The sequence below is a fragment of the Tachypleus tridentatus genome, chromosome 7 (genome assembly GCF_004210375.1).
Source record: "Tachypleus tridentatus isolate NWPU-2018 chromosome 7, ASM421037v1, whole genome shotgun sequence".
Lineage (NCBI taxonomy): Eukaryota > Metazoa > Arthropoda > Merostomata > Xiphosura > Limulidae > Tachypleus > Tachypleus tridentatus.
This window is the reverse complement of record NC_134831.1, coordinates 165,094,563-165,118,632: the sequence shown is the minus strand read 5'-3', so window position 1 is coordinate 165,118,632 and position 24,070 is coordinate 165,094,563. Positions and strand designations below refer to the sequence as shown.

General features: G+C 32.8%; 1 protein-coding gene across 7 annotated transcripts; it reads left to right on the top strand.

Moving 5' to 3' along the window:
• The first annotated feature begins 223 nt into the window (after positions 1-223).
• Positions 224-24,035, top strand: LOC143257115 (uncharacterized). 7 transcript variants are annotated; one of them, XM_076515363.1, is made up of 10 exons: positions 224-343; positions 1,519-1,644; positions 3,646-3,816; positions 11,657-11,749; positions 13,474-13,696; positions 15,065-15,222; positions 16,710-16,865; positions 19,502-19,562; positions 21,168-21,328; positions 23,682-24,035. In XM_076515363.1, exons 2-10 carry the CDS (start codon positions 1,549-1,551, stop codon positions 23,826-23,828), a joined length of 1,266 nt encoding a protein of 421 aa, XP_076371478.1. In that variant the 5' UTR covers positions 224-343; positions 1,519-1,548; the 3' UTR covers positions 23,829-24,035. The 7 variants fall into 7 exon arrangements, with proteins under 7 accessions (XP_076371478.1, XP_076371479.1, XP_076371476.1 ...); XM_076515364.1 differs by lacking the exon at positions 224-343 and adding an exon at positions 762-889 and having other exon boundaries at positions 3,649-3,816; XM_076515361.1 differs by lacking the exon at positions 224-343 and adding an exon at positions 762-889.
• Positions 24,036-24,070: the final 35 nt, after the last annotated feature.

Sequence of the window (24,070 nt, the reverse complement as noted above, 5' to 3'; positions counted from 1 at the left end):
TTTGGGCTGAGAAAACACTTTACATAGAAGAGCGAACAACGTTTCGACCTTCTTCGGTGAACCTGACGATGACCGAAGAAGGTCGAAACGTTGTTCGCTCTTCTATGTAAAGTGTTTTCTCAGCCCAAACGAGCCGTTTTTGCATATAAAGTACTACGTACTAATAGGAAAAACCGGATTTAGCCAGAACGACTTGTAACATACCACATCTCTCGCAGTTCATTCTTAACAGAGTTAAGGTTGTAACCTCTACATATCTTCTAATCGGATAGTAAACGATGTTGCTATTACTGACCTATTCTAAATACTGTGCAAAGTTATAGGGAATATTTCCACAGGCAAAGTAAGTACCATCTGTTACAGAATGACAAAGGAACAAAGACAACTAGAACGAAAACAACTTAAAATTTTCTAGACCCGTGTTTATGCGTATATTGCATAGATTCAGAGTTGACTAAAAATTAAAATTCTTATAGCACTAAAAAGAAGATAGAAAACATATAGTATACCAGCATACTACAATACTAATAAAATGTTCTCAATCAATATATGTTGTTTCAGCTTTTATTAAGTTGAATGTTTCATATAAAGGAATTATTTGTTATTGCTGTTTTTTAAAGGATGTCATGAAATAAACTATAATTCAAGTATTTTTTATTGTTTTTAAAATAAAACTGAACATTAACACAACGTCTGAAACGTTATTATACATTTATAGTACGTATTTCTTATTAACCAATGGTCCCTACTTGGGTTTACCATATACGCCTACCGGTATATAATTTCTTTAAACAACAAGAACTTTGAAAGGGTTATGAGTTCGTAAATATAGTACTGCGATGAAAATTTATGATAAAGTTATGAAGTGATGTGAAGAGGTCAGGATGAAGTAATAAATTGTTAATTTTCAGTTTTAGTTTGTTATATTTATACGCAATATAGTATTTATACTACAAGTAAACACTTTGTGAAATCAAATTTCAGTTATATGTTTTTACTTTTCAATAACAATGCTTGAAAACTTACTGATTGTAGGAATTGTACTACAGTAATATTAATAGTATTTGGGTCTGTGTTGCAATTTGTAGTATCATTATATTTTAGTATTTATATTTAAATTTTACGAATCATTTAAGTTTGAAGTGTTCTAATTGCTGTTGAACTTGATTGGAAAGTGTCGTTGCACCGAACGTATTAACTACTAGTAATAATACTAATAATATAACTCAGTAATAGTATTCTTTAATAGATTGTTTAAGCAGAGTATTCATAATGAAACTTTGTAGAATGGACGGCAACTGCCTGTTGTGGAGACACAAGTGAAGGGAACGACGTTTTGAAAGTTTTTCCGCCTTTCGTCTTCAGATCAGTCTCCACAACAGGCAGTTGCCGTCCATTTTTGCAAAGTTTCATTAGTGACAGTACTACTACGTCAACTTTATAACTGGTTTATTAGTTTTCCTATTTTACAGCTTATTGTATATAATTTATATGTATATATAATTGTTTATCATGCAGCTGTTATCTGTGAATTATGGAAGATGAGAAATGAAAGTAAAAATGACCACTACTAGTAGCACTACATATGATTTTGATAAAGTTTCTACTAAACTCAAGGTCATCAAAAGTAATCTACAAAATAAGGTAAAAACATTCAGTCTGTGACTCTATATAATATTACTAATAAGTTGCCTTGATTTACTGTTTTAAGTTATTTACATTTTGATATATCTAACATTTAAAAGATTGTCACATAACAGTAGTAGGAAAACAAATAGGACTATTTGTTAATGAGGAGGTTCTCTAAATGTCTTTGTTCAAGACCCATCACCCATGACATAATGAATCACTCAATGAATCTTAAGTCCTTTCATTGAAGGTTATCATTTCCTGTTTTGTTATGCTTGTAGTTACCACTCTTACTGTATTAATTTACAGTGTTTAATACTGTTGACGTAAGATCTTTTCAGGTGTCAATGGCATTTGGAAGTGAATAATTTTATGTATGTGCTGTGGTCACCTTGATATATAAGATATCGATAACAACAGACGAATTAACCCTACAAGGCTATTCTTTCACACTAATCTTTGAGAAAAATAAACAATTAAAACTGCCCTTTACTTCCTCAGGAAGTCATTTATTACTCTCTTAAAACATTTTCAAACATCAGCCTTCACTGCTGCTTGTAACAGCTCATTCAGTAAGATGATTATGCTGTTAGAAAAACTTAACTGGGGCCTTTCTTGTTTCTCTTGTGCAATTGTCTTCAGAATGCAGTACAAAGAAATTAGTGACCTTTAACCTTCAATCTTCTAGATACCCTTATATTCAGTAAGTTCACTTGTTACTTATTCTATTTCAAGAAAAAAGAATTGAAGACCTTGTCATACATCCTATTAAGATAACCCTTTCTAATTCTGGAGTTACCTTAAATTGCCCTCCTCTGAACTCCTTCTCATAAGGCTATATTACTTAGATAATCCAACAAAAAACAAACAATTTTTGAAATGCAGCATAATTAGTGATTTGTACAGAGATATAACTGCTTCTATTTTATTAGTATGTTTATAAATACACCCTAAAATTTTACTAGCCTTACCATTTATAATAGATCATTTCTTCAATGACTTGTGCTAAGATCCTTTTCTTCAGTGAATGGTCATTATATGTGTACTCCAAATTTTGATGAACCAAGTGCACTTATTACAACTAAAGGTCATCTGTTGAACATTTTTGTAACTTATTAATTGGCTGAAGTTATTTTAATCAAAATATTCAATACAGCCAGAAATAGCTAAGGGTTTAATGTCATTAGTAGGCTTTGCTATTATGTAATATTAGTGTAAGTAAGAAAAGAACAAAAGCCTAAACATTAAGGAATCATTTCTCAAAGAATAGGTGTTACTCAGTGGTTTAGGATCATTGGGCAGTTCAGAAAGTTTCTTATGGGGAGGGGTTGTGGTGTATAACCTTGTAAGTGTAGTGAGTATTATAAGCCTAAAGTAAAGATATAGTGTAGGAACACTCAGCCAAGAGCTAAGTACTTAAAATTTATCATAAAAGTAAAAATAGGTTAAATTTTAAGCTCAAATTGTTTTCGAATTAAACATTTTTCTGTTATATCACCAACATTTCAATAAAAACAAAAAAACCTCTGTAATCAACAGAGACTCTGAATTAAGAAATCAACAAATATTTTCCAGTTTTGTTGTCTACATTTCATTTGATACTTTCAGTACATAGACTAACAACAATATTAGATCATACTTTTGTTGCTAAACAACATGATATAGAAGCCATTGTCGGAAAGTATAGTTCCTAAAACACACTGGTTTTTACTTAGATTATAAGTTGATAATCTAACTAGTTTTTAACCCATAATTATTCTACAAATATGCCACAAATTCAATTCATTTCACTTTTTGTTTCTTTAATGCCACCTCATGGTAGTGATAACATGTTATCACACACAGGTGAGAACCCTTATAATGGTTTGGCACACACCCAAAAATTATTTAGCATGAGACAGTTGTTAAGTGGAGAGGTCAGAATTTACCTAAACAAGGTTTTCAGGAGAGTGAAGTGTTAACTTTCAAATCAAAACTGGTATAATCATTGGAAGACTAAACTCTTCTTCTTTTCAGAAGTTCAGTAGTGAAGCAGTTCAGGAATTAGTGGATGTAGTGAAAGTGTGTCCATCTTCATTTTGTGTTATTCCACCAGATACTCTAGAGGCTCTGATAGAATGTATGGTTCTGTACCTTCAAGGAACACTAGAGGATACTGATAACCCCACTCTGAGAAAGTGGTTTCAAGTAAGACAAAATGATTTATATTTAACCACTATCCTAACTTAATTACACTTATTTTACCCTTTAAATTGTCTACTTATATGTAGACTGTTTTGTCATAGGAAGAGGTGTGCGTGTGTACATGTTGCTAGCTTGACTGCTGTTTATGTTGGTTTATGAAATGGTGTGTGTTGTCATGGATTGAACCTATTATATCTAGAGTGCAATAGGAATGTTAACAATGTGTTTATCATGTAATAGAATGGAAAATTCAGTAGTCAGAATAAACATTAATGATCCAAATAAGACATCCCCTCAGAGAGGATTTTTGTAGGTGGTAAGAGGACCTCTTAGGGAAGGTTCTCTTCTTTCATTTCACTTCCTCTGGGATCTAAACATCCACCCACATGTTTGCCATGCATGGTGACCCATGAAGAGGAGGAGAGGATCCTGGTGGTTGAGTAGTCCAACCCCAACACACCACTTTGGGCTTGAATGCCTGTAGATGGGTGGCCTTAGGGTGGCCCCCCAGGGTCAATTGACTGGTCCATTTGGGCTAGGGTCAACAAAGTACCAGTGTTGGATGTTCTCAACAGGTGTTGTGGACATTGTATCTGATGCTGGGTGTTTGGGTATAGTGCTCACGAAATCCTGGCATTGCTGCAGTGTCATCGTTTAACATTGTAGTGCATCCCCTCGTAGGGATCCTTGGTGGGTGGGGTCAGTGGGCACCAAAATATTCTTTTTTTATTATGGATCCTCCAAATAAAAACTTAAATAAAATAGTGAGAAAACAGTTCATAGGTAAATGACCATGTCTTGAAGATTCCCCTCGGTGTGGATTTCTGTACGTGGTGAGGGGACCTACCAGGGAAGATTCTGTTCTTTCAGTTTACCTCCTCTGGGATCTAAACATCCACCCACGTGTTTGCCGTGCGTGGTGACTCGTGAAGGGGAGGAGAGGATCCCGGTGGTTGAGGGGTCCAACCCTAACACACCACTTTGGCTTTGAATTCCTGTAGACAGGTGGCCTTTGGGTGGCCCCCCTTGGGTCAGTCAGCTGGTCCACTTGGGCTAGAGTCAACCAAGTACCAGTGTTGGAAGTTCTCAACGGGTGTTGTGGACATTGTGCCTGATGCTGGTGTTTGGGTATAGTGCTCATGAAACCCTGGCGTTGCTGCATTGTCCTTGCGTGACTTTGTAGTGCGTCCCCTTGTAGGGCTCCATGGTGGGTGGGGTCAGTGGGTACCGAAATTTTTTTCCTTTTCCTATGGATCCTCTAAAAATTTAAATAAAATTGTAAAAAAACAGTCAATGGGTAAGCGACCACGTCTTGAATACTCAGAACAGCAATCTTCAACATCAGTAACACACGTACCTCATTTTCTTATATTACATTCTCTTTCAGAAAAACCTTTCAGGCAAATGTCCCCTTTTTTTATTCAAAAGGGACTAGAGGGACTTGCTGGCTCTCCAAAGTCAGTAAAGAAACTTCGATCTGGTGACATATTGGTTGAAACATCCACATCCCAACACAGTGAACTCCTCTTGAATTCAAAGGCAATTGGGGATATACCGATTGAGGTTACACCCCATGCTACCTTCTTCATGAGGAGTTATTGTTGAAAGGGATTTGAAGAACGTTCCCAAGTCAGAGATTCTCGCTGGTCTCTCCACTCAAGGAGTTTCTGCAGTGAGGCGCATCTCCACTCGCAAAGATGGAGTTACACTGCCAACAAATACCCTCGTTTTAACATTTACTTCACCACGTGCACCTGCCACCATCAAGGCAGGTTATCTCATTTGCAGGGTTCGGCCATACATACCAAACCCTCTTCGATGTTTCCAATGTCAGAGATTCGGCCACTCAAAGACATCTTGTTGTGGTTCCCTGACATGTGCTCGTTGTGGAGGCAAGGACCACGATGCCTATGACTGTGACATGAACCCACATTGCGTAAACTACAATGGTTCTCACCCCTCCTACTTTCATTCTTGCCCAAAATGGTTGGAGGAAAAAGAGGTGCAGTATTTGAAAACGACACATAACATTAGTTATCCTGAGGCTTGGAAATTGCTGTCCACAACTCCATCTCGGACATATGCTGCTGCACTTCATTCCACAACTACAGTGGGAGTGCAGACAGATCTCTCTGTGCCTCCAAGAGAATCGTTTTCAAAACAAATGAATAGCCTTTTGACCTCCATGGTTAAAAAGGTTGATGAATCGACTTCCACACCCATCTCTGTTCCTCCCATACCTTCCAACAAACCTCAAGATCCATGTCCTTCAGTTTCAAATACAGGCATTTCTTCTGATACATCTTTTTCTCCCACCACAAGAGACAAAACAATTATTCATTCGCATCCTCAGTCACTGGATTCCCTTCCAATAACAAAACCTGCCCACCGACCCAGAGCAGGATCCATGGAGGTTGATAGACCTCCTCCGACTAAAGACAGTAAAGAAAAAAGACGTGGTCCGTAAACCGAAGGGTTCTCCAGCCACTTCACCTACCCATTCTTAAAAATGGCCACCTTGATACAATGGAACTGTCGAGGTTTACGTTCTAATCTGGATGATATCAAAACGCTGATTGCTTCCTACCATCCTGTTTGTCTTTCTTTACAAGAAACATTTCTCACAACTGCTGATACTGTCTCCATTTGGCAGTTTTCTCTGTACAGAAATGACAGGTTGTGTGATGGTCGAGTACATGGAGGGGTGGCACTGTTGGTTGATCAACACGTGCCCCCCCTGTCTTTGTCACTCAACACAACCATGGAGGCTGTAGCCATCCGTGTTTCCTTGGGTCATACCATCACTGTTTGTTCTCTGTACCTGTCCCCAGGAGAGACATATAATCAATCAGATCTTGATGCTCTCGTTGAACAATTGCCATCTCCATTTCTAATCCTAGGGGATTTTAATGGACATCATCCCCTCTGGGGAAGTGCTATTATTGATGGGAGGGGCCGATCTGTAGAGCGGATGCTCTCTGATCACAATCTTTCTCTTTTCAATACTGGTTCTTCCACTTACTTTCATGCACCTAGTCAGTCCTTTACCGCTATTGATCTCTCAGTTTGCTCCCCTTCATTATTCTCCCATTTTTCATGGAGGGTTGACAGTAATCCACTAGGCAGTGATCATTTTCCTATCCTTTTGAGAGAGACTGGCCGTGGTCGATGCCACCCTACCCGCGTGCCCCGGTGGAAGCTGGATCAGGCAGATTGGTCCACTTTCACTGCTCTCGCAGAACGTGATACTGTCATCGTGAATCAGCCATCAATAGACGACTGTGTGGCAGTGGTAACTGACTGTATTATGCAGCTACCTGGACAGACACTGATAAGCTAAATAGGACATATAGCAACCTGAACAGACACTGATAACCTAAATAGGACATATAGCAACCTGAACAGACACTGATAATCTAAATAGGATGTACAGCAACCTGAACAGACACTGATAATCTAAATAGGATGTACAGCAACCTGAACAGACACTGATAATCTAAATAGGATGTACAGCAACCTGGACAGACACTGATAATCTAAATAGGACGTACATCAATCTGGACAGACACTGATAATCTAAATAAGACGTACAGCAACCTGAACAAACACTACTGGTCCAGTTAGGAAATACAGCAACCTGAACAAAACTAATGATCCAGATAAGCTTGTTTATCTATGCCAAAATATAAATCAGTTTTAGAACTTTCAACCTATTCCTAGTTGTTAACAAGATAATAAGTGTATAGAGAATGTCCACAACAAATGATTCCAACATACATAACTATAAGTGTTATGAAATGGTTATGCTCAGGTTGCTGTATGTTCTGTTTAGATTATTAGCGCTTGTGTAGGTTGCTGTATGTCCTACTTAGATCATTAGTGCTGTATGCCCAACTTAAATCATTAGCATTTGTTCAGGTTGCTGTATGTCCTACTTAGATCATTAGCATTTGTTCAGGTTGCTGTATGTCCTACTTAGATCATTAGCATTTGTTCAGGTTGCTGTATGTCCTTCTTAGATCATTAGCATTTGTTCAGGTTTCTGTATGTCCTACTTAGATCATTAGCATTTGTTCAGGTTGCTGTATGTCCTACTTAGATCATTAGCATTTGTTTAGGTTGCTGTATGCCCTACTTAGATCATTAGCATTTGTTTATGTTGCTGTATGTTCTGCTTAGATCATTAGCATTTGTTCATGTTGCTGTATGTTCTGCTTAGATCATTAGCATTTGTTCAGGTTGCTGTATGCCCAAATTAAATCATTAGCATTTGTTCAGGTTGCTGTATGTCCTACTTAGATCATTAGCATTTGTTTAGGTTGCTGTATGCCCTACTTAGATCATTAGCATTTGTTCATGTTGCTGTATGTTCTGCTTAGATCATTAGCATTTGTTCAGGTTGCTGTATGTTCTGCTTAGATCATTAGCATTTGTTCAGGTTGCTGTATGTCCTATTTAGATCATTAGCATTTGTTCAGGTTGCTGTATGTTCTGCTTAGATCATTAGCATTTGTTCAGGTTGCTGTATGCCCAAATTAAATCATTAGCATTTGTTCAGGTTGCTAAATGCCCTGCTTAGATCATTAGCATTTGTTCAGGTTGCTGTATGCCCAAATTAAATCATTAGCATTTGTTCAGGTTGCTGTATGCCCAAATTAAAGCATTAGCATTTGTTCAGATTGCTGTATGTCCTGCTTAGATCATTAGCGTTTGTTCAGGTTGCTGTATGCCCAAATTAAAGCATTAGCATTTGTTCAGGTTGCTGTATGTTCTGCTTAGATCATTAGCGATTGTTTGGGTTGCTAAATGCCCTGCTTAGATCATTAGCATTTGTTCAGGTTGCTGTATGCCCAAATTAAATCATTAGCATTTGTTCAGGTTGCTGTATGCCCAAATTAAAGCATTAGCATTTGTTCAGATTGCTGTATGTCCTGCTTAGATCATTAGCGTTTGTTCAGGTTGCTGTATGCCCAAATTAAAGCATTAGCATTTGTTCAGGTTGCTGTATGTTCTGCTTAGATCATTAGCGATTGTTTGGGTTGCTGTATGTCCTGCTTAGATCATTAGCATCTGTTCAGGTTGCTGTATGTCCTACTTAGATAATTAGCATTTGTTCAGGTTGCTGTATGCCCAAATTAAATCATTAGCATTTGTTCAGGTTGCTGTATGTCCTACTTAGATCATTAGCATTTGTTCAGGTTGCTGTATGTCCTACTTAGATCATTAGCATTTGTTCAGGTTGCTGTATGCCCAAATTAAAGCATTAGCATTTGTTCAGGTTGCTGTATGTTCTGCTTAGATCATTAGCGATTGTTTGGGTTGCTGTATGTCCTGCTTAGATCATTAGCATCTGTTCAGGTTGCTGTATGTCCTACTTAGATAATTAGCATTTGTTCAGGTTGCTGTATGCCCAAATTAAATCATTAGCATTTGTTCAGGTTGCTGTATGTCCTACTTAGATCATTAGCATTTGTTCAGGTTGCTGTATGTCCTACTTAGATCATTAGCATTTGTTCAGGTTGCTGTATGTCCTACTTAGATCATTAGCATTTGTTCAGGTTGCTGTATGTCCTACTTAGATCATTAGCATTTGTTCAGGTTGCTGTATGTCCTACTTAGATCATTAGCATTTGTTCAGGTTTCTGTATGTCCTACTTAGATCATTAGCATTTGTTCAGGTTGCTGTATGTCCTACTTAGATCATTAGCATTTGTTTAGGTTGCTGTATGCCCTACTTAGATCATTAGCATCTGTTCAGGTTGCTGTATGCCCAAATTAAAGCATTAGCATTTGTTCAGGTTGCTGTATGTTCTACTTAGATCATTAGCGATTGTTTGGGTTGCTGTATGTCCTGCTTAGATCATTAGCATCTGTTCAGGTTGCTGTATGTCCTACTTAGATAATTAGCATTTGTTTAGGTTGCTGTATGCCCAAATTAAATCATTAGCATTTGTTCAGGTTGCTGTATGCCCAAATTAAAGCATTAGCATTTGTTCAGGTTGCTGTATGTCCTGCTTAGATCATTAGCATTTGTTCAGGTTGCTGTATGTCCTGCTTAGATCATTAGCATTTGTTCAGGTTGCTGTATGTCCTGCTTAGATCATTAGCATTTGTTCAGGTTGCTGTATGTCCTGCTTAGATCATTAGCATTTGTTCAGGTTGCTGTATGTTCTGCTTAGATCATTAGCATTTGTTCAGGTTGCTGTATGTTCTGCTTAGATCATTAGCAATTGTTTGGGTTGCTGTATGTCCTGCTTAGATCATTAGCATCTGTTCAGGTTGCTCTATGTCCTACTTAGATAATTAGCATTTGTTCAGGTTGCTGTATGTCATACTTAGATCATTAGCATTTGTTCAGGTTACTGTATGTCCTGCTTAGATCATTAGCATTTGTTCAGGTTGCTAAATGCCCTGCTTAGATCATTAGCATTTGTTCAGATTGCTGTATGCCAATTAAAATCATTAGCATTTGTTCAGGTTACTGTATGTCTTACTTAGATCATTAGCATTTGTTCAGGTTGCTGTATGCCCAAATTAAAGCATTAGCATTTGTTCAGGTTGCTGTATGTCCTGCTTAGATCATTAGCATTTGTTCAGGTTGCTGTATGCCCTGCTTAGATCATTAGCATTTGTTCAGGTTGCTGTATGTCATACTTAGATCATTAGCATTTGTTCAGGTTGCTGTATGTCATATTTAGATCATTATTCTGGTGATCATCCATAACAAATGACTCCAACATACATAACTATATGTGTTTGTTTAGTGAACGTCCATAACAGACGACACCAGCAAACATTACTATAAACATCAGTGAATGGCCATAACAAATGACTCTAACATTAGTCTACAGCATGGTTACTACATAACATTGGTTTACAGCATGGTTACAGTATAATATTAGTTTCCAGAGTGTACACCATTATACATATTATGAACATTTATTTTTAACAAGTTACTTCAAATCAAACTTATTACCAGCAACAAATTTTCTATTCTACCCATGTGTGCAAAAAATCTTAAGTTTCATGAACTTCATGTCATTTGGCAACTAGTACAATGACTTTAATTTTCAGTAAGTGTCACATTTTAAGTTTCCTTTTTTTGGCATATTACTACATTTGTAATTATATTTATGATTTTTAAAAAAACCTGAAGCCTGGAACATTACTTGAATACATTGTTATTTAAGCTTGAGTGACTCTAGTGAATGATGCACAAGAATCTTCTGGAAAATAATTATCATAATGTGGGTTTATTTGATAATTAATAATCACATTGTTAGTTTGTTTGAATAACTTTTACCAATTTTGACAACTAAATTATCAGCCAATAAATATTGTTGATGGTCACTGGCTAACTACTAGAGCAAACTGATGTTTTGCCAGCTAGCTATTGTTAATGTCCAGCACCATTTTTAGAGAATGTTTAAACTCTTTTGGTGAGTTAATTTATAGTTGATTGATATCTTATCAGAAGGTAGCATGACATTTTTAATGTTTTTTTATAAATATTTAAATAAGTCTAATTCATGCACAATATTACATTCCTGAAGATCATCCAGTAACTGTCAAACATGTTGAGTGTATGAGACTGTTTTCTCTCTCTCTGAGTTTATTTTCTTTCATTCTGTAAGTTATTTGGTACTTTTATTTTGAGGCTAGAAACTATCTTATTTGGACTACTGTGTACAATAAATTACTCTCTACTGAAGATTGAATTTTTAACTTGATTTTAATTTGACTAGTTATAATTCAGAGAATTTTTAACTTGATTTTAAATTTTAATTTGTTATAATTCAGATAATAAAAAGTTATTTACCATAACTTTTTTTTTATTGAATAGTTAAAGTTGAGATCTTTCATCACAACTGGAGGGAAAGAATGGAAAAACAGAGCATACCTGTCTGTTATACCAGTTTATAATGTTATGTCTCAGGTGAGATGTCAATCCAAGCTTCTAGTTCATCAAACAGGTGATATTAATGAATTTAACAAAACCAGTAGACAGAATACATTGGTTTAACCAGTCCAGTTCCATATATTTTTAGCAGTTCATGATTTTCGTCTTTATTTTTTATGAGTGTTTTAAAATGCTCACCTGTCAAGACCATTATGTGGTTAGTTGCATGTGAATGTTACAAACTTTGAGTGTGTTGGGATATTCAAGATATAACAAACATGTTTAGTATTATGTATACGTTTTAGTGTTATGCATTAGATCAATGTGCTGGTCTGTCTATAAGTCACATTTTAGTGTTACATAGTGGATGAATGTGTTTGGATGTCCAGGAAGCTATACATACAGTCAGCATTATATGAATTTTAATATAATGTATTGGGAAGGCATCAAGTCTTAGTAACTTCATGCTTTGGATTTGTAGTTTGAGGCTCACCTCCATCATACTGTTATGTCCTTGAACAAGACACTTGTACGGTTGAACCTGTTCCAGCTGCATGATGAGTAAACAGCTGTTAGTAAAAGGTTAATCTGCAATGAACTTGCACTTCATTCAGGAGAAATGTATTACCATTCTTTCCCAGTTGTGTTATTGAAACCAGGGCTCTCAAGCCACCAGCCTCATATGCATAAGTTTAAGATTATTTACTGTGTAAAATTCTTCTGTATTGCAGTTTCTTTCATATTTGGCTGGCTAACTATGCCTGTTATAAATTTAGCAATGTACTATCCTGAGTTATTTCTTAGTGTCCCTTTTATAATCTTGTGTTTCCTAGTTTTACTGTGGGATATGCTTTTAATGAATTTATATTATTAGTGAATTTATACTTAAGTTTCATAACTTGAAAATATATTACAAGAAACAATTTAAGTGTTTTCTGTAGATTGTTTTGATAGAACAAAACATTTAATTATCTTCAATTTTTTGCTAGTTTCGATCGAGAATAGAATATTTAGTAATTTTCAACTAGTGGTTTATTTTGATAGAATAGAATGTTATCTTCAACTAGTGGCTTGCTTTGATAGAATGTTTAGTTATCCTTAATTTGTAGCCTGTTTAGATAGAATAGAATGTTTAGTTATCCTCAACTTGTGGACTGTTTAGATAGAATAAAATGTTTTTATTTACCATCAACTTGTACCTTGTGTAGATGGAATAGAATGTGTAGTTACCATCAACTTGTAGATTATGTAGATAGAATGTTTAGTTACCATCAACTTGTAGATTATGTAGATAGAATAGAATGTTTAATTACTATCAACTTATAGATTGTGTGGATAAAATAGAATGTTTAGTTACCATCAACTTGTACTTTGTGTAAATAGCATGTTTAGCTATCCAACTGTATTAGTTTAAGAAATAATTAGTTTAAATGATGTAATTTTTTATGAGACATTTTGAATTTTCTGTTTAAATAATTTGAGAATGTTAGTGTTTAATGTATAATCTTGTTTTGGTATAATATTTCTTTAAATTCTTAGCCCAACAATACACTATTCAAAGATAATGAAATTAGAAAATGTGGTCTTGTGATATATATTTGTATAATTTTGAGATCTATGCTATAAATGTTGTTAAGGTGTTAGCCAACATTAATGTAAAACTATATAAAGAACATGTGTATAAAAATTCAATGATATGTCCACATATTCCATTACAGAAAATTTGTTTTAAGTATGTGTTATTGTTTCTTTCAATTTAGTTTCTCCAAGAGTTGACTCATGGTGAGCTGGGGAATAAAAATAACTCCATTTTAGCAGGTTTTGGACTCGTGGGTTTACATGACCAGTGCCTTAACCCTGATGTTATTTCTTCAATCCTTAACATTTTGTACAGCAGCCGTGGTGATTCCAAGTGTGATTCAGACTTGTCTCCTGAATATATTCACAAGTATCTCTGCAGTGTTGCATCTAATATTGAGTCAGGTATTATATAAGGGAGAAAATAGTGCAGTCATTTTTACTGTCACTGACAAAACTTGGATCCTACATCTAAATATAGGTTGTTTCTTTCTGGAACTGTAAGTTGTGAGCTGTACAGAATGAAATTTAGTTAGCTAGATAATCATGGATAATCTGGTTGAAACAAAGAGTCCATTCATCCATGATGTAGAAATGTCCACCTTTGGAAATTGCTCTAGTTGTACAGTTTGTAATTTTTCTTTAAACTAATCTTTTAAATTTGTGTTTTTTTTACATCATGAGATATTTATAAATTATGTCTACTTACTGCTATAAGTTTAAACATAATGTCAAAGAATAATTTTTGTATAATTAAGTAATGCATATAAGAGCATAGAATAATAACATACACAAAGTAAAGAATGTTTCTAATTATCATAATTTTCCTGGCTTTCAAACTGTTTGATAGGAACCTTTAAAAATTCTACTAGTTTATCAGTGCAAATATTAGGAAAAAAAGTCTCAAAGAAAAAGTGAAATAGACAATACTTTGCACAGAAAACAACATTGAATATGTTTTGTAATAGATTTATACACTGGATTTCTGTTGGTTATAAATAATATAGTATAATGTGTAAGAGAGAATTATTGGTGGGTGTGGCAAATGGATCTGATTTTCAAGTTTATGGCTCTGTAAAAAAAGTGAGATTGAAGGCTATAAAAGTTATGCTTTGCCTGACTAATAATTATATTATAATAAGTAATTTAAATTGCATTACACAATTCTTGAAAGGGTGATAAAAAATATTACAGAAAAGAAAAGACCTAGAGAACAAATATCACAGTTCTTATACTAGGGGAAACTGTGAATGTGTTTAAAATTTCTTTATAAAATAGTTTATACAGTACAATCTGATTTATTAACTGTGTTTTGATAAGAAGTTTATTCATGTACAAGTACAATAGAGAAGCTTAATTAAACTTTGAATGTGACTCTAAACAGTTGTGATGTGAACTTTGACCTGCCTGTAGCGAAAGGGTTATCTTCTAATTGCAAGAAGTGTTTCTACTCTTTTCAGTACCTCCTCATTTGTCAGATGATCCATCCAGGATATCCTCAGTGTTCCTTTTTAAAACCATATCTTAACTGCTTGTAGTATCCTATCCAAGGTGAAGAAAACTAAAGAGCAAATGTTCATATATGAGCAGCTTAAATTTGGCTTGTTACAAGCTTTATAATTTTTACCTTAATATTTTTTGCTTGCCACCAACATTAGCTTCACTTTATGATAGCTTGAGAATTCTCTATGTAGACATAAATGTTAGTTTTTTATTCTGTTGATGTTTGGTTTTACATGAGCTGTTGTTTTACAATGACTTATGAAATTCCAGGTGAACTCTGTCTTCCAGTTTCTGCTCGGACACAGCTGTGGTTGCTTCATACACCAGCCTTAGAACGCTTCTTGCTGTTCATGATTTCGTCTTTAGCTTCAGAAACTAAAAGTAACTCCTCGAGTGAGATATTTGATTTACTTCAACAGACAATTTTAGTAGGTTCTACATTTGGTGTTAACTCATGAGCTTGAAGCCTTTCAGTTTTATTCTAACCTTGAACTACTTTTATATGTTTACTGACTTTTAGCTAACTGTTAGTACTGTTCTTAATGTTGTTCATTCAGTATCAACTAAAAATTTGACTATATTCTGCCCAGTTTTATTTATTTCATAATCTTGAGACATGTTTTATTTAATGATCACAGTTCTACTTTGATCAATTTCAGATATTTCATAAACTGAATTTGCCTTCAAAGTCATGTTAACAGTTTTCATAATCTTGTTCACATTTCTCTCACTTTTAACCATTTTTCAACCCTTGAACTATCCAGTTTCAACAGTGTACCTTTAAAAACCCCAATTTAAAACATTTTTCACACCCTTGAACTAACAGTTCTAATAATATTTTGTATCCTAAAACAATCCAATTTGAACATTTTTTTTTTTAAAACTGTTTTCTGTACTTACTTCTTCAGTCTTCTGTATCTGTACTTACTTTCCTGATGTCCTACTCTTGTCCAGTCTCTGGTATCTGTACTTACATCCTCATGTCCAACTTTTATTCAGTGTTCTGTGTCGTATCCTTGCTTTCTGATCTGCTGTCTTTATTTCCAAGTAGTGTTGCCATCTTTTTCAGTTATCTACTTTCTGCTCATTATTATCATGTTGTATAGAAAAGATTCTTTTATTGACTGTTTTTCTGAATATAAGAATTAAAAAAATAATTATATAATTCAAATATTGTCTCATGTCTGGATAGTCAGAAATTGTAAGCACACAATATCACAATTTGAAATTTAATGTGGTAACCTTGAAGGTTATTTATTCTACCTTTGTTGAATAATACATATTTTATATTTTTGTACATAGTTATTGCTTCTTATTCTAACAACCATGAGTCAAAATCAAAGGAGAATATGTTAAAATGTCCCAACCACCCTACTTACATCCAGTACTGAAGAACCTTTTTCACCCAATATTAGAGATCTTCATGTTGGTTTTGACATAATTAACTAAAAGCTATTAATTCTTACCATAAAAATAAGATTTTAGGGTAAGAATTAGTAGCACTAATTATTTATTTTGATACCAATTATTTTATATTTATTTTAATTAAATTTATTATCATTCATAAGAACTAACAAATTAGGACACAAGTCTTTTTGCATTTGCAGTTTTATTTTTCTGTTCTTAATGCTGCTTATTGGAGTTGTATAACTTTTATAAAATGAAAGAAATGTATAATTAATTGCTTCAGTGACAAAGATATCAAAATTAAAGAATAGATTAAACAAATATTCTTATTTTTACTTCAAGAGGATGATAATCGTGATCTGATGATGAGCAATAGCTTAAAATATCATCCAAATAAAAAAAAAAAAACAACTTGACGATTGTTTATCTTTTTATTTACTTATTATCTGTAAACCTGATTTCTGTTTTTCCACTTTGTAAGTAATAACAGTTTGACCTATCCATCTAGCCTGAAGCCACTTCAAAAAGTCCAGAATTGTTCCAGACTGTAATTAGCATATTAATGGCAATGGGGAAACAGGAGGAAGCTCTACTTCCAATCCTCCAGGACTTTCTGGTTGTTCTTGTGACAATGGTTGAAGACCGTTTGTTTCCCAAGAGTCTTGTAAGCATTATTAAGGTTTTCTTTGGATCATATATTTTTATTGTAATCATTATAAACATGTAGTTGATACTTTGACACATAAACCAGGAGAGGACCCAAAGGCTTCTTGAGGATAATGAACCTTAATTTATTTTGCATTTTATAAGTGATGTTTTACAATTTTTCTGAACTTATGAATGTTATCCAACTACATGATTAACACCAAGATTTCATTTTTATTTTGCCTTTGTTTTAAGTAATGTTTGTAATTTGTTAAAGATGAACTTGATAGTTTCATTTGAGGTCGTATGTTACATTTAGAGCTTTCATAAAGGAAACGTAACTGAAAATACATTAACAGGAGCAAGGACACATTAATATGTAATAATCATAACTTAAACAATTGTTTTGTGAATTTTGTGTGCCCCCCTCTTCTACTTTTCCATACAACATATTTATGTGTGTATACTGTTCACATCATTTCCCATGTTTATTGTTATTACTGTGTAATTTTAGTAGTTAGTAATTGGTACAGTAATTTATAAGTTATTTTTTTATATATTTAAATTCATACTTTCAGGTACATATTTTTCTATAGTCATGTTTGCATGCCCCTTGAGGGGTACACCCCCACAGATTTTAACCCTCTTGCATTGGGCTTGGTGTAATATACACAAATTTGTATGTATATTTACATACATTAAGTATTTATACTACAACTTTTGATGCAGTATGTGTATCTTCACAAAATTTGGTAGACTTTTTAGAGTTTTTGTACACAAAAAAAATCAATTTTTAATGAAGTATTTTTACTTAAGATTTGTTTGTGAAAATGTGTTCAAATGCAAAGTGATTTTCATGTTTTGATTTAAATAAAAACTATTATTTGTCCCAGAAATCTAAAATGTTATTTGTGTAATCTGTATGAACTTTCTAAAAATATTTCAAATGTTTGTTTTCAATAAAACTATATTTTGTCTGTTATGTGGGGTCTGTCAATTAGATTGACCTTGTAGCTACCATAAAAAAAATTAGAACATAAATTATGCTTTTTTTCCTATTCTAGAATCATTACAAATCACAACACAAAACTGTAGTCTAAAGAGCTTAAATTTCAAAACATTACACATTGATATATATTTTATTACACTGACCTACCAGTCATGCCTGGGTAACATTACAGAGGTTGCATTAACATGGCACATGTGCACTCATGTTACTTTATCCAATAATACAAAACTGTCCTTTAGTCACAGTGTGACCTGTCTTGGCTGTGTTTTAGTAGACTTGACATTTTGTAATATAAAGTCATATTTCAGTTATTATACATTATATATATATTGTCAATATTTACAAATTAGTTTTTAAGTGTACTTTTCTTAAAACATAGAAGAGTAAATAATTAAGTGTAACAATTATATGTTTTAGTTACAATGACCTTTGTAATCATTTGTTGCTTGAGATAGGTTGCTAAGCTTTTTCAAATTTTGTACAAAGACATTAAAAGAAGTTTCTTTTTAGGTTTTATTTTTTCTAAAAAATTATAAATAACTGTTGATTGCATGGAATTGTACCATAATTTATCAAGCTTAGTAAGTAAGTTGTATCTTTTTGAAAAAATGTGTAATTTAGAGTAGACTAAAGACACAATGTTCCCTCTGGGAATCTTGGTTTGAAAGAATGAGGGGACTTCCTAGAACTTTAAAATGAGTGAGAAGGCAAGCAGAGGGACATTTTAAGCTTTTAATTGGTTATTTACATGTCATATATTGAAGTGAATGTACATAAAGGACCATTCCAATGGAAGAGATGAGTGGGCTACTGTGTTTGATTTAGTTCATAAACCATATTTCAAGAAATAAAAAAAATATAAGGTTCTTTTATATTTTAACTTGTCAATATCAGCAATTTGAGTTCATAATTTGTATGGAACAATATATTTAGGATTTTGACATCACATCTAATTTGAACCAGTGCTGCATTCAACATACCCTGTGATGTGCAAAAATCTATATTTAGAAATTTTTTTAATATAAAGGTGATTTTTAAATATTTACTTTTAAATTAAGAAATTAACTCATATATAATATTAATGTTTGAAACATAATCTAGAATTTGATTCCAAACTCACTGATATAAATTCACAAACCAGTAGTTCAATAAATTTTTGAATGGAAGTCAGTAAATGTAGATATGGCTTTTGACTTGTGACCCACTGCAGTAGGGTTAATTGATAAAAAAAAGTCACTTACTGTTGTTACAATATTCCATTGTATTTCTTCTAACTATATACATTTATTCCAGCTCAAGAACGTTAGTACTTTCTGAACTAACTTTCAATGCATTCTAAAATAAGTAACATTGCCGTTTATTCTTTTGTCAGCAAACTTCATTAGAATAGTCAAAAGTATTGTTGGTTAACTAGATCTATATTAAGCTGATAGGCATTTAACTAACAATATCTATGTCATTGATATTTTAGTCAAAATATTTGGTTTTATTTTAACAAATTGATCTTTAACATTAAGGTAAGTTTCTAGCATGTTTGTGAAAAAATTGAGATGTTTACTTTCATTAAAAATGATTGTTAAGGATAGTTTATTTAAATACTAAGATTAACCAGTGATTTCTGTTCATTCATCTGCTATGTCCTCCAGATAACACACTTCCCAGAAGAAGTACAGTTCCTGGTTCTCTTACTACTAGTGCCACCAAGTGGTAAGATTTGACATAAAGATATATAAAAACAACATAGTTGATGTGGTTTTATTTTCTGTTAAGTACCTGACACATTGTGCATGCTTTAATAAAGCTGTTACTATTGAGAAATTAGTTTTTAAGTAGATGTATTGTAATAAAAATCAAACCAATTTTTTTAAATTGTAAGAATAAAGATATCTTTTGACAGATAAATCAATGAAAAGTTGACAAAACTGTTAAAATTAAAATTGTTTGCAACTTTTATTGCTTATATATATATTTTAAAAGCATATGTTGTTTCAGAAAAGACTGTTGAGAAGTTAGAAAAAGGACAAAAATAAGGCAAAACTATCGCTTGTATACTAAACATTATGGTTTGTTTGTTTTTTTACCACAAAATAATCAACTTTCCACAGGGGGCAGCATGGAGCAATACATGCAGTTTTTTAGTAGTTTTTAAAAGATCAGTTGTGTTAGAAATCTTGTCTAATTAAATTTAATTCTAGAAATATAATCATTTCAAAAAGTTTGTGGCCAGAAATGTGTGCTAGAATAAAAGTTTGTTCCCAGACCTCCTATTTTATTAGGAAGGTGGCAACACTGCCTGTATATGGATAACTCAGAATTTTCATCAAAATGGTATTTTAAAAATATCCTCAATAGGTCAACAAAACTTTACAATACTATACAGTGTTTCCTTTTATAATAATATTTATGTAATGACTGAGTTATAGTAATATCTGTAAATATTATAACAAAAACTATGAATTTCTTGTTTCTTTAATTACATAACTGAAAAACCAAAATAATAGTGTTAACCACTTTACCTGATGTAACATATTATTAAGAACTAGTAGTAGTTTTTAAAAACAAAATCATATTTCTAGTGTAAATGTTATTACCCCTTGAAGTTAGCTTTCTTACAAACATCTGGTGTTCCTTTAAAAAGCATGAGTACAAGGTGAAACAGGAATTACCAGCCAGTGATAAACAATAAATATTAAAATTGGAACTTCACTGTAGTTAGAACTCAGTTAAATCTGTAACTTTCATATGTCTATTAAAATACTGAAATAAAAAACACAAACAAAGTTTTCCTAAAAGGAGATAAGTATATGTATGGCATTTGCATTAACCCTACATGATAGCACAGACAAAAATTAACATAATGTAAGTATTCAATCACAACTGAGTTTAATTCATCCAATTTTGTCTGTTAACATTGTAATGCACTGTATACCTGTGTTATATATGGATGATACAAGTACCAACTCTTCTATCTTATTTGTACTGTTTTTTGAAAGACTGGTAATGGCCATCCTTATAATTTTATTTATTTTTGGGAAAGGTTTACTTGTGTAACTGGAAGTAGTTAAATACTGAAATATGATTGGTTTACAGGCTAACAGGAAAGCACAAAAACATTTGTAATAAGAGCCAATACTTAGAGTTGTTGGTCAATTAATAGTACATTTATTTAGTTAATATCACTTGTATTTCACTATTACCAATCAAGTAAAGTGTAATCCTTCATTTACTGTATGAGCAAGTAAAGAATTAATAGTACTTCTAAAAATATTGTCACATTCTGTGGTTGTTTTTATCTGAAGGCTTTATCAACAGATATCCCAAAGAGAATGAAGTTGGAACATGTTGAAAAGTTGTGTGAAACTGGATTGTGGTCAGTACACAATAACACCTGTAATATTGAGCAGGTGCATCATGTCTTCTTCTGTTTTCCTGCTTGGCTTAGGATTTTAGTTCAAGAGAAGAAAAGTATACACGTAAGTGTTGATTCTTGGCATAAACAATTAAAAACATTATGAATTGAGGCTAATCTGAGGCCTCCCCCAAAACAATATTTGTGAATTCTTGGTAATAAGAGGGTATAAAAAGTTTGTGAATTATTAGAGAGACCAAGGTCTGACAAATGAGTACAAGTACATAGCTTGACCTTCTGTTAAAAGTTATGCAGATAGTAAACCCATATACATAGCCTAGTGAAAGATATATATACATGACATTTTATGTCTTCAATGCCAATCAAATTCAGTGACTTAGTTGACAACAATAGTATAATGTCAATAAAAATACTTGGCATTAAACCTTGACACATTGCTGACATTATTGTAATCTTTTCTTAGCTGAATTTTACTACATATAATAAATGTCTGTGTATAATCTTTCCAACTTATTGTTTATATTAGACAAATTAAAACCCCTTTTAAGTTAGTAATGCCATTTCTCCTGATTGCATAAACAGTGAAGAGTTTTCACATTTCTATGATCTAGATGAAAAATAAGTTTTCATAACAATAATTTGATAATAGTTACTTTACAGGTTCACCATTAAATCAAACAACTGGGCCATGGCCAAAAGTGTTTCAAGAAGTAATTAAATGTTAACTTTTTTAGTTAATTCTTTAACGGTGGTTTAAAACGACTCTAATTCCCAGTTACAGAAGTCCTATTTATATAAAGGAACAAATACTAATTAACCCGATTTTGATGGGTGTTCCTAGAATCAGGGTTCAAAGAGCATGTCATCATATCTGTAGACTTACATTCACATTTTTTTATAAACGTTTGTCAGTAAGGTTAGTATCAAATTGTAGGTTATAATTCATATTTTAGTATCATACATTAATTTTCTAGTTTAAATTAAATATTAATACAAAATTCTTAAATATTCATTTTTTGTGTTGCATGAATGAGTGCATCCTTGATTCAAGCTATATGTTTCTGATGTCCAAATACAAAGTCTGTAGTTTCTTACAAATTAGAAACTCAAACTGTCGATACTTACAAGCTAAAATAAAAATCTGTATTTTCTGAGATGATATTACATTTAATGAATTAACCAAAGTGGCCTTGCCCACCTTTTCCTTTTTGGAAATGCTCATACACGTACTTCATTATATGATGTGTGGACAACCAATTGAAAGCCAAGAATATCCCTTGTAGTTTCTTCAGTCTCTATGAAGTGTTTACACAGGAAAACTTTTCATTACATGATAGAATTAAAGCAGAGAGGTAAGATATAATTGAGCTTAAAATATATATTTTAGACCCAAATACAGCATAGTTACTAGGGCATTGTCTATTGTTCTTACGTTTTATGAAAAATAATTTAAATTTTAAAAATTCTTTTTAAATCTTACTATACTGGATGTAGTGTGGGCATCTACAACTTTCACCAAAACTGTATAAAAATGTGATGCCATCTATTGAATGGCATCACAAACAAAAATCCATATATAAATATTTTTTTTCAGGAGAGTATTCAAAATTCAGTTAGCAAAAACTGTGATAGGTGTAACAATCATTTCTTTACAATTTAACACAACTTTAAATAAAAGTACTCTCTTTACAACAGGAACATAACTTACACTAGGACTGTACGTGAGGGTTTGGTAACATCTTTATTAATGTAATTTTTTAGCGTAGCTGTGAGAAACTGGAATTTGTAAAAAAGTGTTCTACTTTTATTGTACAAAACAATGTAGTTTATATCAGTAAAAATTATTTTAGCTATGTACATTGAATGATTTTGATGGGATGAATTGCATACAACTAAAGAGCATAATTGGAACACTATTTCTGTCTAGTACTTCCCAGAAATACTTTAATGAGATATGGATACTCCAATAAGAGAATTAGCTGGCCACAGGACGGCATTACTGTTAGTAGTAATAATACGTATACATGTGAAATGTAACTGAATTGTGACTATATTTTTTTAAAATACTTTATTTCCTAATTTTTAATGATGGTTATGAGATCAGTTAAGTGGACTAATTCCATACTGGGACACAATAGTGGAAGTATACTTATTTGTAGGTTATAGATTTCTCATGTGAAAATTGACAAATTTTTGATGCATAAAATTATTTTAATCTTAAAATCAAAATTATCTTGAATGTTGGTCTGTCAACATTTTTTCTTTTCAATTCATTAGTACATCATTAATTTAAAAATCTGATATTGGGTATACAAAAGCCCTGTAATGTTTACTGATAACCTGTAAAATGTTAAGCAAGTTACAGAACTACAAGTATGAGGTCAGTCCCGTGGACCAGGTCTATAGTCAGAGAGTTAAAATTTCCCAGATGTCATTGAACATATTTTTCTTTTCAGATTTCACCTACTAAACATCATTTCATTCACATTCTTACATCAGTGGATGACAGTCTGTTTCATGCACAGAATCGTGAGGTGTACAGTGTTACCAATCAGACAAGTATGTGCCTTGATCAGCGTTCACTGTACAAGTTACTACATTAACTTTGGTGTCTAAAAAAACAATTTTTACACTGTTGAAAAATAACTTTGGGCATTAAGAAAGTTGATCCAGAACCCTGTTGTTTTATCAAGCTTTTCATAGGCTTGATATATGTATGTACTGTAACATGAATATTTTTTTATACTTTAAACAGTTATTAATAACAAGAAAATGTTAAAAGATTATAATTAAAAATTATTTATGTTCAACAGGATACACTATACTTTGTTTAGTGGACATCTCA

Excerpts from the sequence above, each read along its gene's own strand:
- LOC143257115 (XM_076515363.1), top strand. The coding sequence starts at position 1,549 with ATGAAAGTAAAAATGACCACTACTAGTAGCACTACATATGATTTTGAT. Across the intron at positions 15,223-16,709 it reads TACTTCAACAGACAATTTTA|CCTGAAGCCACTTCAAAAAG; the intron begins GTAGGTTCTACA and ends CTATCCATCTAG. Across the intron at positions 19,563-21,167 it reads ACTACTAGTGCCACCAAGTG|ATATCCCAAAGAGAATGAAG; the intron begins GTAAGATTTGAC and ends CTTTATCAACAG.